This window comes from Scomber japonicus, chromosome 1 (genome assembly GCF_027409825.1).
Source record: "Scomber japonicus isolate fScoJap1 chromosome 1, fScoJap1.pri, whole genome shotgun sequence".
NCBI lineage: Eukaryota > Metazoa > Chordata > Actinopteri > Scombriformes > Scombridae > Scomber > Scomber japonicus.
In genome coordinates this window covers 23,647,498-23,669,935 of record NC_070578.1, presented here as the reverse complement: position 1 = coordinate 23,669,935, position 22,438 = coordinate 23,647,498, and the positions used below count along the sequence as shown (strand labels likewise).

Sequence of the window (22,438 nt, the reverse complement as noted above, 5' to 3'; positions counted from 1 at the left end):
GACAGGGCCTTTCTCTCTGTTTCTCTTTACAACTTACTAAAAATAAAAGAAACACATGAGAATTACATCAAACTGTGAAAAAAACCCTCTGTGGAATCATTTGAAACATTTGTGAATTGTTTTCTTTTGTTGCCAGAGCGGTGTTCATAAATGATCCACTGTTAAATATGGTTAGACTATTCATTATGGCACCCAAGGGCCTTGTGGTAATAATTAGTGTGTGCTTTGGTTTTTGTATTTGGCTCTGAATCTAGAGAAACATGATTTTACAAATTATATCATCCTTAGGCACTATATGAAACCTGAGGACAATTTCTATACAAATTAGTACAGCTGCTAAAGGCTACTCATACAATAGTATTATTTGAACTGGTTTGAACAAGCTTTTACTTGTTAAATGTAGACTGGAACAGGCCTGGATGCTGCACAGCTGATGTCTTGATCTCGAGGCAGTTGGTGGAGATAGTGGCTCAAGGTAGAGGGGTGGAGGCTTGCTTGTGCCGCTGCTGTTTGATGGGAACAGACTGACCCCTAAGCAGTGCAGGGATGGTGGAGGCCCGGGTCAGTCGGCCCAGCATGTTCTTTATCAGCTACAACAGCGACAGCATGGCAGCTTGCAGCCATTCCTCCTCTGATTCATTGTCTGCTGGACAAATGTTAATTGTTTTCATCATTGGCAGCTATGTGAACGCTTGGACGTTCCCAGTCTCAGTCCTTGCCTCCCACTTAATGTGTGTCTCTGCCCTTACGCTATTCCTACAATGCCTGCTTCCCTCCTCACTCCACCCTCTGCTCATCTCTCACTTGTCAGGCAGAGTCCCTTTTAATGTTCACCGTGAAATGCCATTAAATAAAATACCTCTCTTTCATTTTGAAGTGAATTGATTTAGAGATCCATATAATCCACAAAATTAAAAAAAGCTATATTTCATTAAAAAAAATCATTAATTTTAAACAGGAACTATAAAGTATTTATTAATCCACAATTCTTTTTTTCTTTTTTCTTGTTCAGAGTCCTGCATGGAGAAACTACTTTCAAAAGACTGGAAAGAGAAGATGGAGAGGCTCAACACCAGCGAACTCCTGGCAGAAGTAAAAGGTGAGAATACACATACAAACACTACTTTAACCAGTGTTAACAAGTCCCTCATTCCTATCAGACATACATAATCTATGTACTGTACAATCTCAGAAACAGCCTTGTAGTCTGAAATAAAACAAAGGCCTTTGGCTGCCCTCCTCATTCATTTCTCTCCCCCCTTATCTTTTGTTGGAATGCCCGACTCTGTCCAAAGTGCTGTCTTCAAAATTCCACTCCATTTACCATTCTGAGGCTCTCCGAGGTTGTCAGCAGTTTATTGTTGTTGTCCCTTCAGACATCCCTGAGCTTAGCTACTCTGCTTTGGCACATGCAGTGTGTTCATGCCGCTCTGGTAATTGTTGAACCCAGAGTGTGCTTGATGTACATGGAGCATGGCTGAGCCACTAAGAGAGGAGAGGAGATGGTGCAGAGGCGCACAGTCTTTTCCTCAGTGAGCCTGTGTTTGAGTGGAATGTCTTGACTCTGACGGTGAACACCCTGCGCGGTGTATCAAGTGCAGCACAGTGAAGCGCAACTCAGCACTCCCCCAAAATCTCTGTTTATGACAGGGTGAAGGTGGGCCTGGGATGGGCAGGTCTGCGTCTTAGTCCTTAGTACTGACTGTTACTGAAAGCTGGAGTGTTTATACAGCGCAGGAAAGCACAATACCAGCTGGCTGATAACACCAGGCTGTCACCGGCTCTTGACTTCTCCCTTACTGATACCTTTCATCAGACAACTTCCTTTATCCTGTTTTTATTTCTGGGAAAACATTTAAACCACATTAATTCAGTGTATTCTCAATATACTTGATGTTTCTTCTTTTTTCAGCGACTATCTTAAGAAGACTATTCACAAACCTATGAAGAAATCTAATTTCACTTGTGTGCAGGTGATTTTAAAAATTTGCTTAATAGATAGTTTTCTTTAAAACATGGGTGACATACAAATACAATAAGTGTTTAGTTTTATTTATTGAATGACACTTTCTGCACTTTCAGGGAAACAGAAAAAAGGCTGTTGAATGTTCTAATAAGTATATTCATTGGCAATAACCTTAATGAACTGAAGGATAAATCACAGCTTGGTAAACTAGATTCATTGTACCTGCCCTAGTATACTGTATGCCACTGTAGATCAAAGTGCACCGGGTAAAATATTTAAAATGATTTAGCCTTTTGAAAGCTGGTCTGTTAAATTACAGGCAGGGCATTTCTTCTGTTTGATGAATGGGAACGGGAAGGTTACTTGGTGGTCTGTAAACAGGTAGGGAGTCTGATAATAAACACTATGGCCTCTGTCTGTTGATGAGTTATGGAGACAGTCTATACACCACAGTTACCAATATAAATGCTTCTCCTATCACAGTGGCAGCCTTAGATTTTTAATTACCATGCCATTTCATATGACTGTAGACATTTCAAAGGGCTGCTTTGTGCTCCCCCTTACAAATGTCTCTCTCTCTGCGTTTGATGTCTGCCTGATGTAAATACGGGCAATTAAAAAGAAGCCCAGGGTTGGAGACGCACAAGGTCCGCCTAATTAAAACACAAACAAAGGTACCAAGCAGAAAACACCTTACGATTAAGATCTAAAGTGTTATGATGAATCAGAGGTTCCATTAATTGTTAGGTTAAAATCTGTACTAAAGGCACACATGCCTGTAGGTTTCAAATGAATGAAATAAGACAGAGAATAAAGACTGACATGCAGATAAAGACCACAGAACCTACTGGCAGAGTGGCCTTGTATATTCTTTGCTGATCGCTCACTGATTCCTCAGCCAATTATACTGAGTAACTTGTAGACTACCTTTTGACATTGTTTCATCAAAACCTTGAAAGACAAGTAATTGTGTTATTGTTGCTTGGCAAGTGGAGGAATCTGGCTGGTGAGGAAATAGTTTTGTCTGGCTCTTAGAAAACAAGTAAAAATGAGAAACAATAGGTGCGACAGAATTTGACCCGAGGCTTTACCCATGAAAAGAAAGAAATTCTTTCTCTGCCGTTCTGTTCAAACATGTCCTGAATACTTTATCCTGTTGAGGTGAACACGCACGTACAGTAAACAAACAAAACAAAACAAGAATATCAACAACATCAGAGATTTGCTTTTCAAGGTCTGCTAACCCACCCAACCATTTACCTCTTACAGATGACACATCTGTAATTATAGCTCATTGCCATGTGGGTGTTTGGCTACGTAACGTGCTGTTTCCGAAGTAAAGACATTTTTTTAGGTCTTAGAGTCAGAAGGAACAAGAAAAATAATCTGGCAGAGGCGGTGCACTTAAGCCAGACATGTAGAATGGTATTATTAAGGGTTAATGATTTTAAATCTCCATCTGCCTTTTCTTGTATGTTGCTAAGTCTTAGCATCAGCAGAGGCAGGCAAAAAGAGAGTCTGAGAAGGAGCATTAGTGGGGGATTTCTTTCCACCAGTCAATTCCAGAGCTAACTGTTTGTTTTCATACCTGAGCTTAGCTGTCAATCTGCAGGAACGGTGAGGAGGGAGATGAAATCTCCTGAACCACAGAGCAAGAAAGGGAGGCTGGCTGGAAGGGTTCCAAACCACAAAAAGTAGCAGATAATAGGAGGCAAGGTGGAGCGCGAGAGGGAGAGAGAGAAAGAGTTAGAGAGATTATACATGTGAATACTTAGACTTCACTTTTATCATTATATACTTAAAGACATATTTTGAAAAAAAAGCAAAGCCCCCCAAAATGACATGATAATCCTCACAATTATCACGCTGTGTGTGTATATATATATATATATATATATATATATATATATGTACATCCAGTACTATAAATATATATGCACATATATATATATATATATATATATATATATATATATATATATATGCATACATTGTGTCACATGTGTACACATATGGTGTAATGTGTCCTATGGTAGATAAGGTTGCTCTGTGTTGCATGCCTACTCTGTGCAGGGTCTTTGAGCCTCATACTCAACAGAGCTGTTTAAGTTTCCCTGCTGAGTGCCAGTTTCCCGGCCCCCTGTTGGGGGTGGGGTGGGGGGTGTAGGGAATAAAAGCAAAATGCTCAAGCATTTACTCAAACTGAAGGAAAATATGTAGCTACTAAATTGGAACACAAGCTGTATTCATTTTCTTGAAATTTGCCAAAAAGAAAAAAAAAAGAAATAAAAAAATAGCTTAACATTGTACACTGGCATTGAAGTGGCAGCTTGAATTCTGAAGCGCAAAAATTGGGGCTCTTGCACTGTCACAATCAATTTGAGAATGGTGTCTATATGACAGTGGTCGGGCGCACACAGACAGTCCTGTGGCAAGCAGATAAGTGGAAGCTCTTTAGGAGGAGAACACAGGGCAGGGCAGGGCAGGGCAGGGCGGCAGCTGAGACTGATTTGATGCTGGCCGTACCTGTGCTGGTTTAACTTCTGCACAGACAGAAAGGAGTCCACTGTGTGAACACAGAGCCCATATTGTTCAGCCATCTGGGTTAGCTTCAAAACATAATTATTTACTTTAAACTTTACTTTATTCTTAATAGCTTCCATGAAGAGGGGGTTTGATGCCACTGGAGATACACAGCACAATATCTGCACACACTTCTCCAAGTGACACAGAGAAGAAGTCGAATTGTGTTTGGTTGATTTTACAACATACTGTATATAAATGTATTGCATATAATATTTACTCAAACATACAAAAACAGTCACACAAACAGCACAAAACAGTATTTGTCCAGTTGCACCAGTCAAAAATGCCTCAGTTAGCATTTTCTCCACAACACTTCAGTCAACTGTTTGCCCTGTGCACTCAGGTGAAATATGAGCCACAGTAAATCATTATTCCTCAGGCCACATTTGCCAGATGAATGTATGAGAGTGTTGGACTGTGTGTTTTTCTCCTCTAATGAATTGTGGAATTTAGCTTGTGGCAATGGAGGTAAAAAAGGAAGTGTTGTGCTCATATGTGTTTGTGTGACAGGGATAGGATTCAGTTTGTGTTTTGAATTATATTTCAGTGGTTTGTCACAGTTTGTTTAACTAATGAGTTTTAAAGTTGTATAATACATTTTGTCCAAACAAGCACAGTGTTTCCCACAGGTTGAGGATTTACTTGTAGTGGTGTGACGGCATGGTGCGCAACGGCTGGGTCCAGTAATAAACTAATCAAACAAGGGTTTATGAATAACTCTACTTATAGCAAACAAATACATACTCAAAGTGAATAACTATCTATATTTTGTTATTCCTATAAGGAAAAAATCATTATTTATTTATTCCTATAAAGAATAAATCTTTGGGTTATTAGCACTTTCTAACTCTACCAGCAGCTCTGTGAAAGGCACAAACTGAGGTAACAGTTAGTGGTGTTGTGATGTGTACACTCTGCAACATTTCTGGGGCTGAAAGTCTGCTTGTCTGTGTGTATTCTGAAATGACAATTGTGCATCTTGATTGAAAAAAAGGAATTCCTCTATGAGAAACACTGAAGCATATTAATCCTGTTTTCATCTGAAGAAAATGTAAAACATTTACAGAACTGAAAAAGATGCACCTTCATCTTTTAAAAAAGCACTCCTATTCCTATCTTTTCCTCTGCCAAACAAACAGTGCCTTCACAGCCATGTAAATCTGACCAAAAGAGCCTGTTATATTTTTGTCATTAGCTTTTTCATTTTCTTAATAGACAGCCCTCCCTTTATTGCATGCACAATCTCAATTTATTTTAACTGTGCAATGCAGCCCATGTCTTATCAAGACTTCATACCAACTTCACATTCATCTGGTCCACCTCACACTGTCAACATAACCTCCACCTTTAAAAGAAAAATAATGCATTATGGCCCTATGTCACTCTTACCTGTATTTTCCCCACTTAAAACCTCCCCTTCTATATCGTCTATTCATTTCCACACAGACCATTACCAATAACACATGCTTTTCATTTCAGTTCAGTTTATGTTTCTTCCTTTTTTTGAAAGGGGGATTCATATATCAATCATGTTTCATTATTTGATGAAATAGTATTTTGTACTTGCAATTTTGTATATTTTGTTGGCATCTTAACGAGGTACATATACGTACATATGAGGAGTATTTAACCTCAGCACACAATTTAACAAAGAAAACTAGGCAGTCTGAAGGATTTCTAACAACTCCTATAATGATCTTTGATTAGGTCTACTGACAAAACACTACTTGACAGATTTACAACTTAACAGGTGTTCATCCTTATACACTTTTTAAATACATGTACCCGTCTCAACTGTCTTTGCTTCCTGTTCAGCTATTTCAGCTTCTCGCTTGTAATTTGGATTAAACCCAGATAAAAACTGGCATTGTTGAAATACTTATGTGTCAGAGACAACAGTTTGAATCTCTTTTGCACAGTCCAAGGAAACAGTACATTCTGCTTTAATTATCAGCTGTATAGGTGAGACCAATGAATAAATGTTCTGTACAAAGAACGAGATAACGTTGAGCTCCTAATTCACTTCCAAGGTTTCGCAGACAGTAAGCTGTTGCTTTGATCACTGTCTCACAGGCTTTAAGCACTATGTATGTGTGAGACCTTGGACGCTGTCTATGCTTTTTATGTTTTAAGGGCGCTGGGGCAGACTCATCATCATAAAGACCATGAGAAATGAATAGAAGAACTGGAGACAATCTTTGTTTTCATGTAATCTTTGCTATATGGTGCCTTGCATACATAAGAAATCCTCCATGGTGTCAAGATATCTTATTTGTCAAACTGCATTACATAGCCAAAGAATGCTGTATTAAATGACTCAAAGAACAGAAGTTTCCATACTGACATTTTTTTGTGTGTCTTCTGTGCGAATTTAAGGGTCACAGGCACTCCCTGTGGAGTAATATGTTCAGGTCGAGCCTCTATCTTGGCTTTGATGAAGTACCTTGTCCAGTGTCATGGATAGACAGTGAAGTGCTGGAGCTTTTACATTAGCATAATTATACTTAAGAGTGAAGCTTCCTCTATCATCAAAATGTTAGTCTCCATCAGTGTTCAGCATGAACAGCAGAGCCTCAGTAGATGAAGTGTGCTGTTATTAATAACCACTCCATGTGCTAATCACAGTATTAAAAAAAACAGTCTGCAGAGCCATTTAAATCATTTTAATTCTGTGAAAGTATCTTAAAATCGACATACAAACTCTTCTGCACATGTACATACTCTATATAATATTCTGAGACTACCATCAACATATTTAAACAGTAAATGGTTTTTAAAAGTCTCAAGTACATGAGTTGTGAAAACTTGACAGTATCTGACTTTTTTTTTTCTTTGACAACTTGATGGGCAGAAGAAGCCTATATGTTCATACCATATAGGAGGGCTTTGGGATTAAGTCTTTGCTGCCAGTGGATGACATGTGCTTGTGAATCATTGCTCATGCTTGTTAATGGTGTTTTATTGGCAAGATTAACAGCTTTTATATCATGGCAGAGGCAGCAAGCCAGGTAAAACAGCTGTTGCTCATATTGTCTTGGTTGTAGGACATGGAAGCGCGTTAACACTATTATATTGGAAACACATATGGCTTTGTAGCATTGCAGAACAAGTGTATGTAGTGGTTAAAAGCAAAGGGATACCATAAAAGTAGCTCTTGTTATAATAGCTCGGTTTTCTGACTAAAGCATGTAATATATCAGTCATATTTAATATTACAGAAATAGATTTAGTACAAAGATTGGGTTGCATTTAATGCTTTTGCTGATGCGACGTTATAATTTTGGAGTATGGTCTGTGGGCTGAAATGTCTATTTGAACAATAAAGGATACCCTGTTACTCAATTGGCTCTTTCTGTTTTCCTAAGAGAGAATAGACAAAGCGTCAGACGACCAGAGTTCACACACATGTGCATTTACTCTTAGGCTTGTACATTTTATCGATTGGAGCGGCACTCAGCACACATCTGTACACACTCGTGTCCACATTCACACACACTTTAGGAGGTAGCAGAGGGAGAAAGCTTCAGCACGCAAGGCATTCTAGCTATGTGCGGTCTGAGTGTGAATACAGCTTGGTACTATCGCAGCATTTGGACATGTTTAAATTTACTTAGGATGGGCTTGCAGCATATGGACACATTCACAATAGCTGACTGATAGAGAGACAAAGAAATTCCAGTCTTCTGGCACTAAAAAACCCAATTCAGATCTGGTCATAATGGCTCAGCTGTCCTAACCAAAGGAAGGGAAGAGAATAGGGTGCCTTGTGATTTCCCCCCTTTTCACCCTCACCCTCCCTCGCTTTTCTTCTTTTTTTTGTGCCTGAATCTTTTATCTGTGTTATTCACTCGGGACTCTTCAAAGTAACAAGCCTCCTTCTTTTTCCCCGGTACTGGACTTGGAACCCAAATTAGAGACTGCTTGATTAGAGCAGAGAGAAGGGAGCCAAGAGAGAGGGAGATGTGGGTATTGGACAGAACAAATCGCACACCCTACAAAGTGCCTTTTATCCAAAGACCCCAAGGCTCAAATATCCCCATCCCTCCCCAAGCAACCATGGCTCTGCTTGTTTTCCTCTTATCATTTATTTAGTCACCCGTTGATGTTTTCTGCCCTACTTTGTGACGTTTAAAAGAGGCAGGAATCTCAAAAGGTAAATGCTGAATGGGCTGGAACTGAACAACACAGACTTAGCGTCTCACCATCTGATGTGTCAATCTAACATCTCTTAAGTTAACATGGTGGCCTGAGAAAGAAAACAACTAAAGTGCCAGCGCAGCTTGACCGCTCACTCCTGGGATATTGTTCCGGTGTCAGGCTGGAATTGTCCTACTGAGCCTCAGTTGTCTAACAGGAGGATGTCACAACATGTTAGGTCTAGGCTGGCTGCTGGGGTTTATGTAGCGCCAAGGCATCTCTGGGCTGTCTGTCTGGCATCAGAAGTGCAATGTGAGGAGACATGTTAACAGGCAGACCCCAGCCCCACCGCTGTTAAAAGCCATGCAATATGCAGGAAACAGCCTCTTTTGTCAGCAGGCTGGTCAGACACAGACCACGACTCTCCTCTTCTGCACCGCCCAATAAAAGTTTTATCTGCATTTTAAAGCTGATCCATAATTTAGAGCAGGAAGAAAGAGATTTTTACACTAACAAGCCAACAAAAAACATATGCGCCTGATTTTCTGCTCAGCTATGTACAGTCTCTGGGGTGAAACTCTTCCAACTTGTTTAACTGATAGTGAAAAAGTTGTGTCAAAATGTTCATCTACAGCATAACCAAAAAGTGTTAAAAATTAGCAAAGAGTGAAGGCCCAAATAGCAGCACAGAGGGCAGTCTGGGCTTCCCACAATTCAGCTCAGCATCAAAACAATGGGCCCTCTGTTAGTATTCTCTTAGTGTCTGCGCAGGACTGCACTCTCCACACTCAGACTAGCTCAGCAGATCCTTTTATTGACCCTTAGCACCACATTCATTCACACACACAATATATATATATATTGTACATTCCTGATTATTTTTGTAATTTATTTGTTTTTCCCCCCAGTGTTGATAGTCCTAAACTACTGAGTGATCATCAGAAATGTGTAGTTAGGCAGGCCGAAAAGGCATCATTGAGTCCAGATGTTTTGTTCCCTGCTCAAGGTCATCTAAACTGACCCTTAAGGCCTGATGGCCCTCATTTTCACCTGGAAGATGACTTCCTTTCTTTCTTCTTCCCTTTCTGTCTGTCTCACTTTCTTCAGTCCCTCCTTCCTTCCCACTGCAGTATTGATAGCATGGATTTATTGTGACAGCAACCAATGTATCTTGTTGGTGACCTGTATAAGGCAGCTCCTTTATGGACACAGCAAAAGGTTAATAAAATTGGTGCTGATTGTATCAATTTTACAGATAAGCCATTCACAACAAGTGTAGTCGGGTGAATAAGAAGTCAATTCAGGCCTTGGAAACTGCACGCAGGCCCAATGAATAGCTGCTTTTAGGTGCTTTTTTTTCGTTAGGAGGATAAATGGAGAATTGCAGCTCTCTTCCATTGCAGCAGGCAGTGGAGGCAGCGGAGGCAGAGTGAGGCGAACTGAGGTTCAGACAAGCCTGCCAGTAAATTGCCCTGAATGGGTTCTGGAGGTTGACAGGCCCTATTAAGACAAACGGCTTTCCTCATCGGAGAGATAAAATAAATCAGGTGTTTAGTCAAATTAAAATAGTTTGAGTGGAGAGGGCCCCTGGGAGCTCTCGGAGAAACTCAAGACAGATGTGGCCAGAGACGAGAGGAAGACACCCAGGAAAGAATTCAGCTCCTGCTGGCCCCGGGCCAGACTTCACTGTACTGTTATCTGTATCTCTATGCTTTTGTCCTTCTCCCTCTTTCTCTCTCTCCATCTCTTCTGTCGGGTTTTCCCATCTCTTTTTTCTGTATGTTCTCCCAGATCAGCTTGTCACACAGGAGTTCAGTGGGAGGAGAGTGAGTTACTGTCTAGCCTCTCACTGGCAATTATGTTGGCTGTGTAAGTCAATGGTAGGATCACTTAGCATTGATTAGGCGGAGGGAGAGAGCAGTGCAGCAGGGCTGCTCTCTCTATCATGCACAGTGTGGACATGTGACTGTGGAGAGGGAAGTACGCCTATTGGACTGCCATTGCTTTTTTTTAAGTATGCAGACATTAACTACAAACAGAATAAAAAGTCTGTTGTTCAGTCTTGATCACTATAATAAAATATGTTTTTATGATGATTATTGCCACAGTGCATTCACAATAAGAGGTTTGCACAATCCTTTCAGCAGAAATCAAGCAACTGCAAATAATTCCTCAAACGTGTTGCTGAAATGACCATAAGAAAACTTGTATAGTTTTTATATCTGTGCAAACACAGTGACTCTCCATACTTTCTTTATATTCACCCCTGGTAGTCTGGCATAATTTGCCACCTCAGTTTGACAGCTCCCCGCAGCTCTTTGTCTATGTGCTGGGAACAATTCCTTCTCTTTCTTCTCCTGAAAGCTGTGAACACTAGCTATAGTAAAATAGCCAACTCCAGGCTGTGTGACCTTAACACTACTAGTGAATTCACTGCAGTTGGTTGTTGCCCATGTGGTTTCCTTTGTACTATATACCGTGTATAATACAATAGCACAATATGGTGATTGGTGTGTGCAGCATGGTCACTTTTCTATATTTAGCATTATGCAAGACCAAGGCACTCTGTAGACTTTCTTTCAAAGCCTACACCTGAGTTATTTATCCACAGACACTACAAAACATTTTTACTTTCGGTTGTGCATAACACATTTGTATCTCTGAGTATGTCTCAGCCCTCCACCTCGTGTTTATTCTGTCCTCTCTCTCTCTCTCTCTCTCTCTCTCCTCACTAGGTACTCCAGAGAGCCTGGCAGAAAAGGAACGCCAGCTCTCCACAATGATCACCCAGCTGATCAGCCTGCGAGAGCAGCTTCTGGCTGCCCACGATGAACAGAAGAAGCTCGCTGCCTCACAGATGGAGAAACAGAGGCAGCAAATGGAGTTAGCGCGTCAGCAGCAGGAGCAGGTAACTGTTGACTGTTTCCTTTACCTTGTCACATTCTTATCCTCTTTCTTTGTCTCTTTTTCTCTCCTAGATAATTGCCTTTTTTCTTTCTTTCTTACACACTGTTTAAAACATTAATTCCCCTTCCTCTTTAATCCTATTTACTCTGTTTCCTCTATCCTCTCTCTAATAAACCCCATTAAATACATTTGTAACAAATTGTCACTTCACTCTTTATTTCATATTAAATTTCATGCCTGAAATATGCCAATAAAATCTCACTCCTTGGTAGGAATTTGGAATAATATTAGATTTAGGGGATGTTATATTCTATATTACCTCAGATATTTCGGTCATGCTCTCTCGCCCACATTTTTGCTGTGTGGTAGAAAAAAATGTTATTATGACTTGTACTAACAAGTGTGAGGGAATGTGAGAATTAAACGTTATATTAAACATGGAAGTCCTCTATATCTTATAAATTGACTCCTATTAGAACAAGCCTGGCATTAGATTTGCAGCACAAATCAGGCCAATGAGCCATATTGTACAAATCAGCAAATTAGCAGAGGCCATGAAGTGTGTTAATGTCTGGGAAGAAATAAGGACACAAACTATCCACACAGGCGACACTTTTATTATCACCAGCCACCCTAATGGCTATGAGTCAATTATCAGCAAGGAGTTCACTCAGAGTTTTCTCAGCACACTCAGACCTTCCTGTGGTAAATGAAGAGATAGACGATATACCTTGGAGTGATGCATTTGGTCAAAGTACACTAATAATACATTAACAGTATTGATTTCTTTTTCAATCAATGATGTTCATTTGCAAACTACACTCAACTCTGTAGGCTTTGTGAACATTGCAGCGTAAATGAACAGTGATATGAGATGTTTTATTATTTGATTTTATTTAAAAAATGGAAGAATACTAATAAAATAGGGGAAGAGAGGGAGAGAAAAAAAGAGAGGGAGAAGGAGAGAGCCCGCTGAGAGCATGTCATCAAGCCATCAAGATACAACACAGTAATTAACTGTTGACACTCCTGAGGAAGCCAGCACAAATTAATCTTGACACATTTGCAGACGACCGATATCTTACAGTGAACACTTTGTAATTATATTTAAAAATGAAAATTAAATGACACTTAAAACTAGGTTGTCATGCTCAATGAAGTGGGAATGTAGAAAGGGGGACTGCAGATGAGAGGGATTGTGGTGTGGCTGATAGTCACTCAGGGGTGGTGGGGACCTCTGTCACCCATACCCTGCCTGTACTAGTCATCAACATCACCATGTTCATCTGTCCTGTAAATCATTTATTCTCTTTTACCACTAATTTGACAGTGCAGTTCACAGTTCATTTCATTCACATTTTAGAAATTGAAAATATGTGGATTGTTGTCAGACTTTGCAGGCAATTTGTTTAGAAGAACATAAACTGTAAAAACAGAAATGCAATATTAGACTTTTACTAATATTGCAACCTAAAATTTCAACTGTAACTGCCATATTTCTTACATACACTACGTCCTCTATCTCAAACCATCTTCTAATACACTGTAACTGGCCTGGATAGCATTACTCTGTATCTGGTATGTTTCCTGCAGTTACAACAGACTTCCTACATAATGTTGTCAAGCAAAAACAGAGGATCAATACTAAATGGTGCTATTCCTCCTCTTATTTATGTTAATTACCCATATCTACTTCTGTTTCCAACCAGATTGCAAGACAACAGCAGCAGCTTCTACAGCAGCAGCACAAAATCAACCTCCTCCAGCAGCAGATCCAGGTCAGTGAATGTGTTTCTGTTGGCCTTCTAACATAATGTCTGCACAGGCTGCATAACAAAAGCAGTGTGTTAGCAGAGCAGCAGCAGCAGCAGCAGCAGCAGCATCAGACCTCCATCTGTATCTACACAGTACATGTTCAAGAACAGTATTGAGTGTTTTGGCAGTGGTCTGATGCCAATACACAATCACTGTAGTTATGTGCATAAAACTAGACTTGCTCTTCAAATGCACAAAACAACAACAACCAAACGGTAGGTTGTAGTTTTGCGCATATAGCATGAGTGAAACTGAAGCCAGTACGCAGCCTTTGTAGACAATTTTATTGATTGAAATGGGAGCATATCTGCCGTGCCAAAAGTGCGTTAGACAGATGACTGAAAAACACGACTGAAACACCTCCTGTGTAGACAAACTGTAACACTCAGCAACTTACACCTCTCACTTTCTCCACACTGATTACTACAACATTTCTCCTTCTTCAGTGTAATTAGTGCACCGTAGCTGTCACCATAAGGCAAATGTCTGGTTTTAATAGCATAGATCAATAAAATTCAACATTAAAGTAAATATCATTGCTAACTTCTGTTTTTTTTCTCTTCTCTTTTTTATATACTTCTTGTATTTTTGTCTTGAAATTTTGTGTCACACTAACTTTCATCACTCTCATCAAATGTTAATTGCCTGTTGGTAATCGGGAGGGCTTTAAAATATGGAGGAGAATAATTAGCACATCTTAATGAACAAAAAAAGGGGTAAAGTAACAACAGCTAATGAGTCCCGTTGATGGAGAAGAGCCTGGAGGTGGAGGACATGAAAGAGGCTGGTAAATGTTTCTGAAACGAGTCGGTCCCAGAAGGCCAACGTGGCACGCTTTCTCACAGCACAAGAGCTACTGAAACTTACTGCCATTATGCTGTGTGGCTGGCATTGTTTTTTCTTATTCCTCACTCTCATTAGTGTGTTTTTGTGCTTGCCTTATGTGGTACAGTACAGAGTGGTGCAATGAGAGACCACCCAGCATGTTGCAGTACAGGGTTCTTCAGAGTTGGTCACTGGCAGTGGTCAAGGCTGTGAGCCTAGCTGCCCGAGTGGAGCTAACATTATTCTGATGGGTGTGTTTAGTGTCAGGCACATCCCTCTCCGTTCACCTCCTCCTCCTCCGCTGCTTGTTCTTTTTACTGACAACTCCCTGGCCTCTCCTTTCATTTTATCATTTCAGTTGCAACAAATTATTTCTACACGAGCCATGCCGAAGTGACTCATACAAATAGTATGTGAGTTGTTTGCTAAAGACCTTTTTACCTTATGAGCATCACGTAGGGCATCGTACCCATGTCTATCTAACGCTGTTGGCTCTTATGATAGACACAAACAGCAGTTAGCACAACAACCATATTTACTGCAGGGATATCAAAATGCCTCTCTCAAGGGCTCTCTGCAAGAGAAAGGCCTCACTGTCAACATGTTCTTGAGAAGCCACTAGTCTGGACCTTTCACTTCAACGGTGGACAGTCTATGGGAAAAATTAGTCCATATTACACTCCTCTAAAGAGAAGCAAAGAGCATGACACTCTGTCTAGAAAACACTCTGAAATGAAGTACCTTATACACTACTAAGGGGCTAATATTACTCATATCATGGAGGGCCCTTTACTTATATCATTGAGCATGAGGACACAGTCTTAATGCATGTCACTTTTAGAGGCCCTTACCTTCATCACAAAGTTAAAGGCAAATGATACCTGAAAATTCCATTGATGCATGATTTTGAGAGAGGGTGGGGGAGTCGAGTGTGTATGGGAATGTACTTGTAAATATCCATTTCAAACACTTGAACAGAGATATAAGTAAAGTCCTCTCTTGCAAAGCCCAGTCTACAAGCTTCTCCTTTGACCGAAAAACCACAGATATGCTCTGATTAAAAAAAAAAACTAAATAAACACCCCACATCCACAATTAAACAAAAGAGTCCCATGCCAAGAGCATCTGATCCTCTGCCTATTGGCATTTAGCAGAAGGAACACCACCTAGGAACAAATACAGTTTCCTCTTAATACTTCAAATAAGTTGGATCATGCGCAACACTGTCTATACAACATCAAGTCCTTTAAAGCAGAAGTTCCTCCAAATATCCAGTGTGAAGATGGCCACTCCTCTGGAGTTGGAGCAGCAAAAAGAGGAGATAAAAGAGAGGCATGGGCAACTTAGTGTAGCATTTTTTGCCACTCTGTTTTCATTACTGCTGCCTCTTAAAAATGTCCTGGCCATTTTAATATATAACAGCTTTGACTTAATTAGTTCTGTAAACAAGCTTCCAGCCTGTATGTCACAGACTTTTAGCAAAGTAGTAAGTAGTGTTGGGGGATTGAGTTACTCTGCTATTAGCATGAAGAGCACTAAACTTTATTGGAGACTCTACTGGCCATCAAAGTCCTTCTGTTTTGGCTTCAGGGAAGAAACCAAAAGAAAGCCCCTCACTCATATTGATGATGTAACTGATCACATCAGTTATCACTGTAAACTGTCCAAACAATAAAACCATGGGGACTGCAACCTGAGACTGCTGTTGGCACGCTATATGTATGCTTTCAAGGTTTTTTTTCTTTCTTTTTGCATGTGAATTGAAGGGAATCAGTCACAAGTGTGTAGTTTTTAGTTTTAGTTAGTGAGGTTTTGAACAAGGCAGCATGCAGTTTAATCAAGTTTCCCCTTTGAATAGCCATCTCTCTTCTTATCTTTTCTCATCACTCTTACAAGAGTGGGAGAGAGATTTAGTCTTTGTCCTTCAGGATTACAATTTCACTTGTTTTAAGATAGCAGATGTTTTGATTGCAGTGTTAGGGGGGCTTATCATAAGTTTAAGCTCAAGGCTTTGTGTGTTTTCCCTCAGCTTGTTTGTATTCCTTCAGTCCATCTTTGCCATTTGAAATCATCTTGGCACTAATTCAATCCTAGGATGAGATTAGTTCTGAGTTGATTGAGCTGAAAATTTGAAACACCATTCAGGATTTACCAGGCACACATGACAATTAAACATATATATTAGCAGAGAACTGATTTGTCCCTTAAGTTACTTATCGCTCTGAGTCTCAGGGATGACAAAAAGGAAATTAATTTCACTTTCGCTTACTTTGTTTTGTCTCAGTATCTCTCAGGCACATTATTTGATTCTCTTCTTTTTGGCTTTATGTTTCATCTTTTCTTAATGGATGAGCAGTCGCAGCAGATGAACAGCTAAACAACATCACGTTTTTAACCATCAGACTGTCAACTCTCTATTGACTAGCTGTTCTATCATACGCATTTTCAGCACATGAGAGTTATGGACAGGATACGTGTTACAAAGAAGTCAGCAGATTATAGTATTAACAGTATGAGTTTATCAAAATCTTTCTGAATGAAATAAAATAAAGTAAAATAAAATGCTCAACAGTACTGCACTCTGTCCAGAGCTGTACCACAAGCATCCATCACATGGTAATGACCCCATGCATTCCTCAAGGATGGGTCTGTTAAGATACAAGCCATGGTTTGACTCTCACACACCAGGCATGCAGATACCCACATGCACAGAGGTGATCGTGTACAGTACACAGGCACACAGGGACCCACGCATTGCATTGATACACACATCAAGAGAATAAATATTGGCTGAAAGGTCAGGGTGAACTTTATCTTCACAAACAGACTGGAGAAAGCCGAGCTCCCCAGATGAAACAGAGGGATGCTTTTAATCCGAAACATTTCAATAAAATGTTTCTTTTCCCATAAAAACATAATAACATCAGGACATTGTCATTTATCATTATCTGTGGCATTGATGTGCCAGCCCTGAGTACATTCTGAGGTCCAAGATTAGAAAGATAATGGATTTCTACGGAGGCCATTGTGGAGTTTTTTTTTGTTTTTGTTTTTGTTTTACTTGCACACAAACACACACGCACAGCTTATGTGTGTGTCTCTTTCATTTAAAAAAAAAAAAAGAGAGCAGAGAATCACATATATTGTTGTTCAACTGCACACTTCAAAGTCTTAGAGGCTTTCTCACATGTATCTTTAATGGTGTGAAAATAAAGAGTGGAGTGACATTCATTTCACATTCAATGGTTTGAAGCAAAAGGTTTCAATATTAAAGATGAAATTAAATACCCCAGTATTTACATGCCCACTATTTCATTATTGGCTTTTGCCTTCATTTGAAAGTCACTTTAGCGAGACAGGAAAGAAGGAAACAACAATTCCCCAGCTGGGAATCAAGCCACGGACATTGCGGTTATATGGTATGTACCACCAGAGAACCCCAGATGTCCACCATTTCCAACATGGACAAGCTAGACGTTGATTTTAAGGGAGATATTTTGAGACTGGAGAGGACAACAGACACACAGACAGACATGTTGTCTGAGAGAACAAGGACCAAGTTCTTCTTAAACATGTCTGACAATTCATAGTGAAGCCAGGGCCTTAGTGAAGGGGTCACGACTAAGTCTGTGTGATACACAATCTATTAAGGTCCTGTTTGGTTATTAAAAAACAAAACAAAAAACCCCCCAAAAAACAAAAAACAAAACAAAAAAACCTAGAATTTTATGGTAGTGCCTATTTAATTTAAGCCATGGAGCTTGAGATGCCACTTTCCTTTAATACAATATAATCTTGCATGCTGCTGTTAACGCTCACTTAATATATTTTTAGAAGAGGAAAAAATCTGAATAGCAGTGTGTTTTAGTCAGTTGCACATGGCTTTCCCATTTCTTTTCCCTCTGTTACAAAGAGGCCAAAGAATTCACAGGGGAAGCTCTGTAAAAGTGTCTTCTGTATTCAGTAGCTCTGGAGTCTGCCCAGTTAAACACTTGTGTTTTTGTGACAAGCTTGTACTATTTTTTTTTAAATGATGGCAGTGATCGTTGTTGTTTCAGTTTGCACCTACAAATCTATTCAGAAATTGTGACAGCAACAAATTGTCCAATAATTCTTTCCTTAAAAATACAGTCATCCATCTAGATGAAACATTATAGATGCAACTTTAACTGCAACTTTCAGTCTTCTGGAAACATCTGTATTATCTGGGCATATCTGGAGCTGCACCACTCAAAGACTTTCATATTCTTGTTGTGACACCATTCCAGTGTGATTTAGCTGTATGCTTAGGGTCATGGCCCTTTTGGAACATAAATCATCAAGTCAATGTAAGATCTTTATCACCAAGAAGCAATTTCCCCCAATAACTATGCCTGTATCTGGCTGTATTTACTGATCCCTTCATACCTGCAAGACCCCACACAACCCGATGCCTCTATCATCATGCTTTGCAAAAGGGACTGTGTCACCATTGTTTCTTTTTTCTTTTATAACAGTTGAAGTAACCCTAACCCTAACCTTACTTTTGTGTAGTCCTGCACCAGACATTATCATATCCCCCAGCTACTGTAGAACAAAAAGAAATCTGTCAAAGTGGCTCATTGCCACAGTGTATATATCCTTTTATGATAAAATGGCTTTTAGTAGTATTGGTTTATAATGACTGCTTCATTATTACAAAAAGGAATATGCATGTTATTCAACCCAATGCAGTAATTTAATGCACTGATCCTGTTTGGTTACCAATTTAGAGAAGCAAAGACTTCAAAACTACAACATGATGGTAAATATTTTAAATCAGTCAGATGAGTTTAAATAAACAGGGCTGTATGGTAATTGCACAAAGATAATAGTGCTAATTTGTGTATTCTCAGATGCTTTTGTTGTCTCCCCAGCACAAATGATGTTCTCAGTGTGAGACTCTTATTAATGCACTGGCAGGAGGAAAAAAAGCACAAAAATAGACATTGTTAAAGAGAATGTGCAAGTGCCCCAATTAGCACAGCTAGATTGGAACTGTTAGCATGATAATAAGAGAATAATAGAGCAGGGAAATGATAATGTGTGTGTGTGCGTGTTTAAGTGACGAAGTGTGTGCTGCTGTGTGCACACGCGTGTCTGTGCCTGTGTAGACGCTGTGCTGCCAGTGCTTTCCCTTGTGTTGAAGAGCTCTGTGTTAGCCTGCTAGTAGGATTATGTGGGGGCATTAACAGCCTAGTCAGACGGGCTTGGCTCTCGCCCAGGGAGGCTCAGTCCAGCATGTTCATCCTCCATTTAAGGAGACTGTTAGCTGATGAAGATGTGCACATGCAAGACCGAAGATAAAAGAAAGCGGTGACCCGACTCATTAGCCCCTGTGATTTAATATATTGACACTTGGATACAAATAATTCAATTTAGTGGACTCTATCGATGGGGAGGGATCAATTTAATTAGTTATGAAATGTGACTTCTTGTCAGGAAGCAGAAGAAACGCTGACGTTAAATAAAGTCATGCGCAATTTAAACAGTAAAGCCATCGTGGCCCTGTTAAAACTTAATCATGCGCAAAAAGGTGCAATAGAAACAACCTCGGCAATGGCAGTGATGGTTTGAAAATGAAGCTAAGTGGATGAGCAGTTGGAACATAATGGGTTTTGTCTGTTAAAACAAATCCTTGGTTTAGGAATATAAACAGTAGATGTTTCCTGAATGATCTGGGTCTGTGGATTTTGTCTGATTAGGGTATGATACCGTCTTCATGGCAGAATTTAAGGAGCCCGTGCCTCCATTTCCCTCAATGAATGTCCCTTTTATTTACTTAAAACATGTGTATAGCTTTAAGATATGGTATTTGACCAGGGCTACTGAATGTTTTTTTCTCAGAAGTTTTTTAAAAAAAAGATAGACTGATCAATTGTTGCTTTGTCAAAGTCAAACAAATGATTACTGGCTTTATTGAGTCTTTTTAAATGCAGTCAGTTGAAACATATGCGTGGGTTGTACTGTGTCTTTGCCAGTGAGGTAAGAATGTAGACAAACATAGATCCATTATTGCTGTAAATTACACAATAAAGCCATGCTTTTGTGTAATTGGCCTTTGTATTCAGACACCTCAGCAGTTTAAGCAGTGATAATTAAGAGGCTCCATCTGAGAGGTGCCACATTGAATGGTTGTTATGTGTGAAATCACACCTGAGGGTCTACTTAAAATTAGTCACCTGAGGGGTTTCATAAAGCAGCCTTGGGACAGATTAATTTATTACACAAACTTCCAGCCTTCTATCATTTCTCACAGGTGTTAAGAATAATCGACATAAGACAGAATATATGAGGAAGAATGAAGTTGTGTTGTATCACAGTATATGCATACAAGAATGTGAACTTTCCTTTTTAAATTAATCATACTAGTGGTTTTAAGTGGTGGTGGTTTTAATCATGCGTGTTAAACAACCCTGATAACTTAACATCTCTACATGTAAATTAGAAATGAAATTAAGTACTTCTGTGTTCTGTGTGAATATCACAATGAAGCACCTGTTTGAAGCTCCACAAATCTTCCCTGGATGAAGGCAGAGCGCCTACACTTAACATCCATTGTGCCCCAACCCCGAAAGGAAAATATCAGTTGGGGGAGAACACATCCTCCAGTGTGATGTTGATTTAGTTTCCTCTCCCTCTCTGCATGGACTCTGTTTTTTCTGCTAATGTTGTGCAAACTGTTTTGTCTTTGCGTTGGCTTTGCGTGGCCATCATCCTCAGCAGTGGGCACACTAACAGGGAGAAGGAGCTGCATTAATAGGATCTACTGTGTACGGGCAGCAGGCAGGGAGAAAGGGGTGTGTGTTTTCTTAGGGCTGGGGTGGCAAAGCAAAGCATTCAGCCCATGGCCAACGCAAAAAAGGAGCTTCTTGTTTTTGGGGTGAAGGAGAGTCCAAGCATTCCCCAATGGAACACAATGAATGAACCATTTTGTCCTGCACAATTTTTCATAGAAACAGAATTGTAGAATTTTTTTGTTTGTTTGTCTCTTCCATAAATCAGTTCTGAAAGACACTTCTTGCTTTTTTTCTTGCTCATTTTCTTAACTTTGGAATTAATTCTTAAACACAATTCAAACTAAAAAGTGTTATTTTTTGTTAACCAAGTCATCATAGTGCCTCTCTTGTTTTATCTTTCACAAAATGCTTTTGTTTCTCTTTCCCATTATTAGATGTGCTCATGATATTTGAGCATGTTTGAAAGCCTCAGCACATGTGTGCCTTCAATATAGTTGCCCCTCCCAACAGGCCCACTGGACAACAGAATGGGCTCTGTTGTTTTCTGCTGCCCCAGCAGCTGAGAGGTAACAGTGAGGACAGAGCCTCAGTCTATAGTTGGAGGATGGGACAGGGGAAATCCAGCCTTTGTGTGGATAATACGGTCACACAAATTCAAAATTAGACAAAATAGAGTTTGTAGATTCTCTGTTAATGTGGAAATATAGGTTTTTCCCTCAAATTTTAAATTCACAAATTATGAAATTATCAAGAATGACTCATGCTTCCTATTGGATAACACAAGCAATGCCAAAACATAAGGTCATGTGTTTTTCAGTCTTTTATAATCACAAAACTAACAACAGTGCACAGTATCTGTGTCATTCTGCTTGCTCTGAAGTGCTTAAGATGTGATATTTACCTATATACCTTTAAAGCCATATTAATTCATAAATCCCTGTATTTCCAACTCTGCCTACCCTGTTCACATCACATGGATGTAGCTGGCTATATGAATAACCCATGTCCAATGTTCTTTAGAACCTCACTCACCCCCCTACAATAAGGGTCACAGGCATTTCACTTATTCCTATTTCCATACAGCGAGGATGTATATGCAGGATAATGATGCCGGCCTCAAACCCACAAGTAGGTTTGTTTGTGTCTGTTCTCTTCTTTCCCGTCATTACACATGCTGTTTGAGGGAGTCCCTGCGGATTTGGCCAGTTTACTGCAAACCTTAATTTTATGGCCAGACCTTGAAAGAATATTCATTAATACTTCCATGTATGTGCCCCTCCCCCATACCAAAAATATTCATAGTTCATATTTCTAAATCTAAATCTGACATTGAATTTAATGTAAAAAATGTACAGGTTAAATGGTGAAAGGTGGCAATGTGTGTGTTGCTGTGACCACAGGTCATGATGTACATTGTGTCAGTATGTAGAAATGCATTTAAAAA

The 22,438-nt window shown here is 39.7% G+C and overlaps 1 protein-coding gene across 3 annotated transcripts in view; it reads left to right on the top strand.

Annotated features, from left to right (window-relative positions):
• sox6 (SRY-box transcription factor 6) overlaps positions 1-22,438 on the top strand; it is a 139,084-nt gene that overhangs the window by 68,584 nt on the left and 48,062 nt on the right. For all 3 annotated transcript variants that reach the window (XM_053324560.1, XM_053324559.1, XM_053324558.1), the window contains 3 exons: positions 1,013-1,099; positions 11,425-11,597; positions 13,306-13,374. In XM_053324560.1, coding sequence (XP_053180535.1) covers positions 1,013-1,099; positions 11,425-11,597; positions 13,306-13,374 — 329 coding nt within the window. The remainder of the gene's footprint in view (positions 1-1,012; positions 1,100-11,424; positions 11,598-13,305; positions 13,375-22,438) is intronic.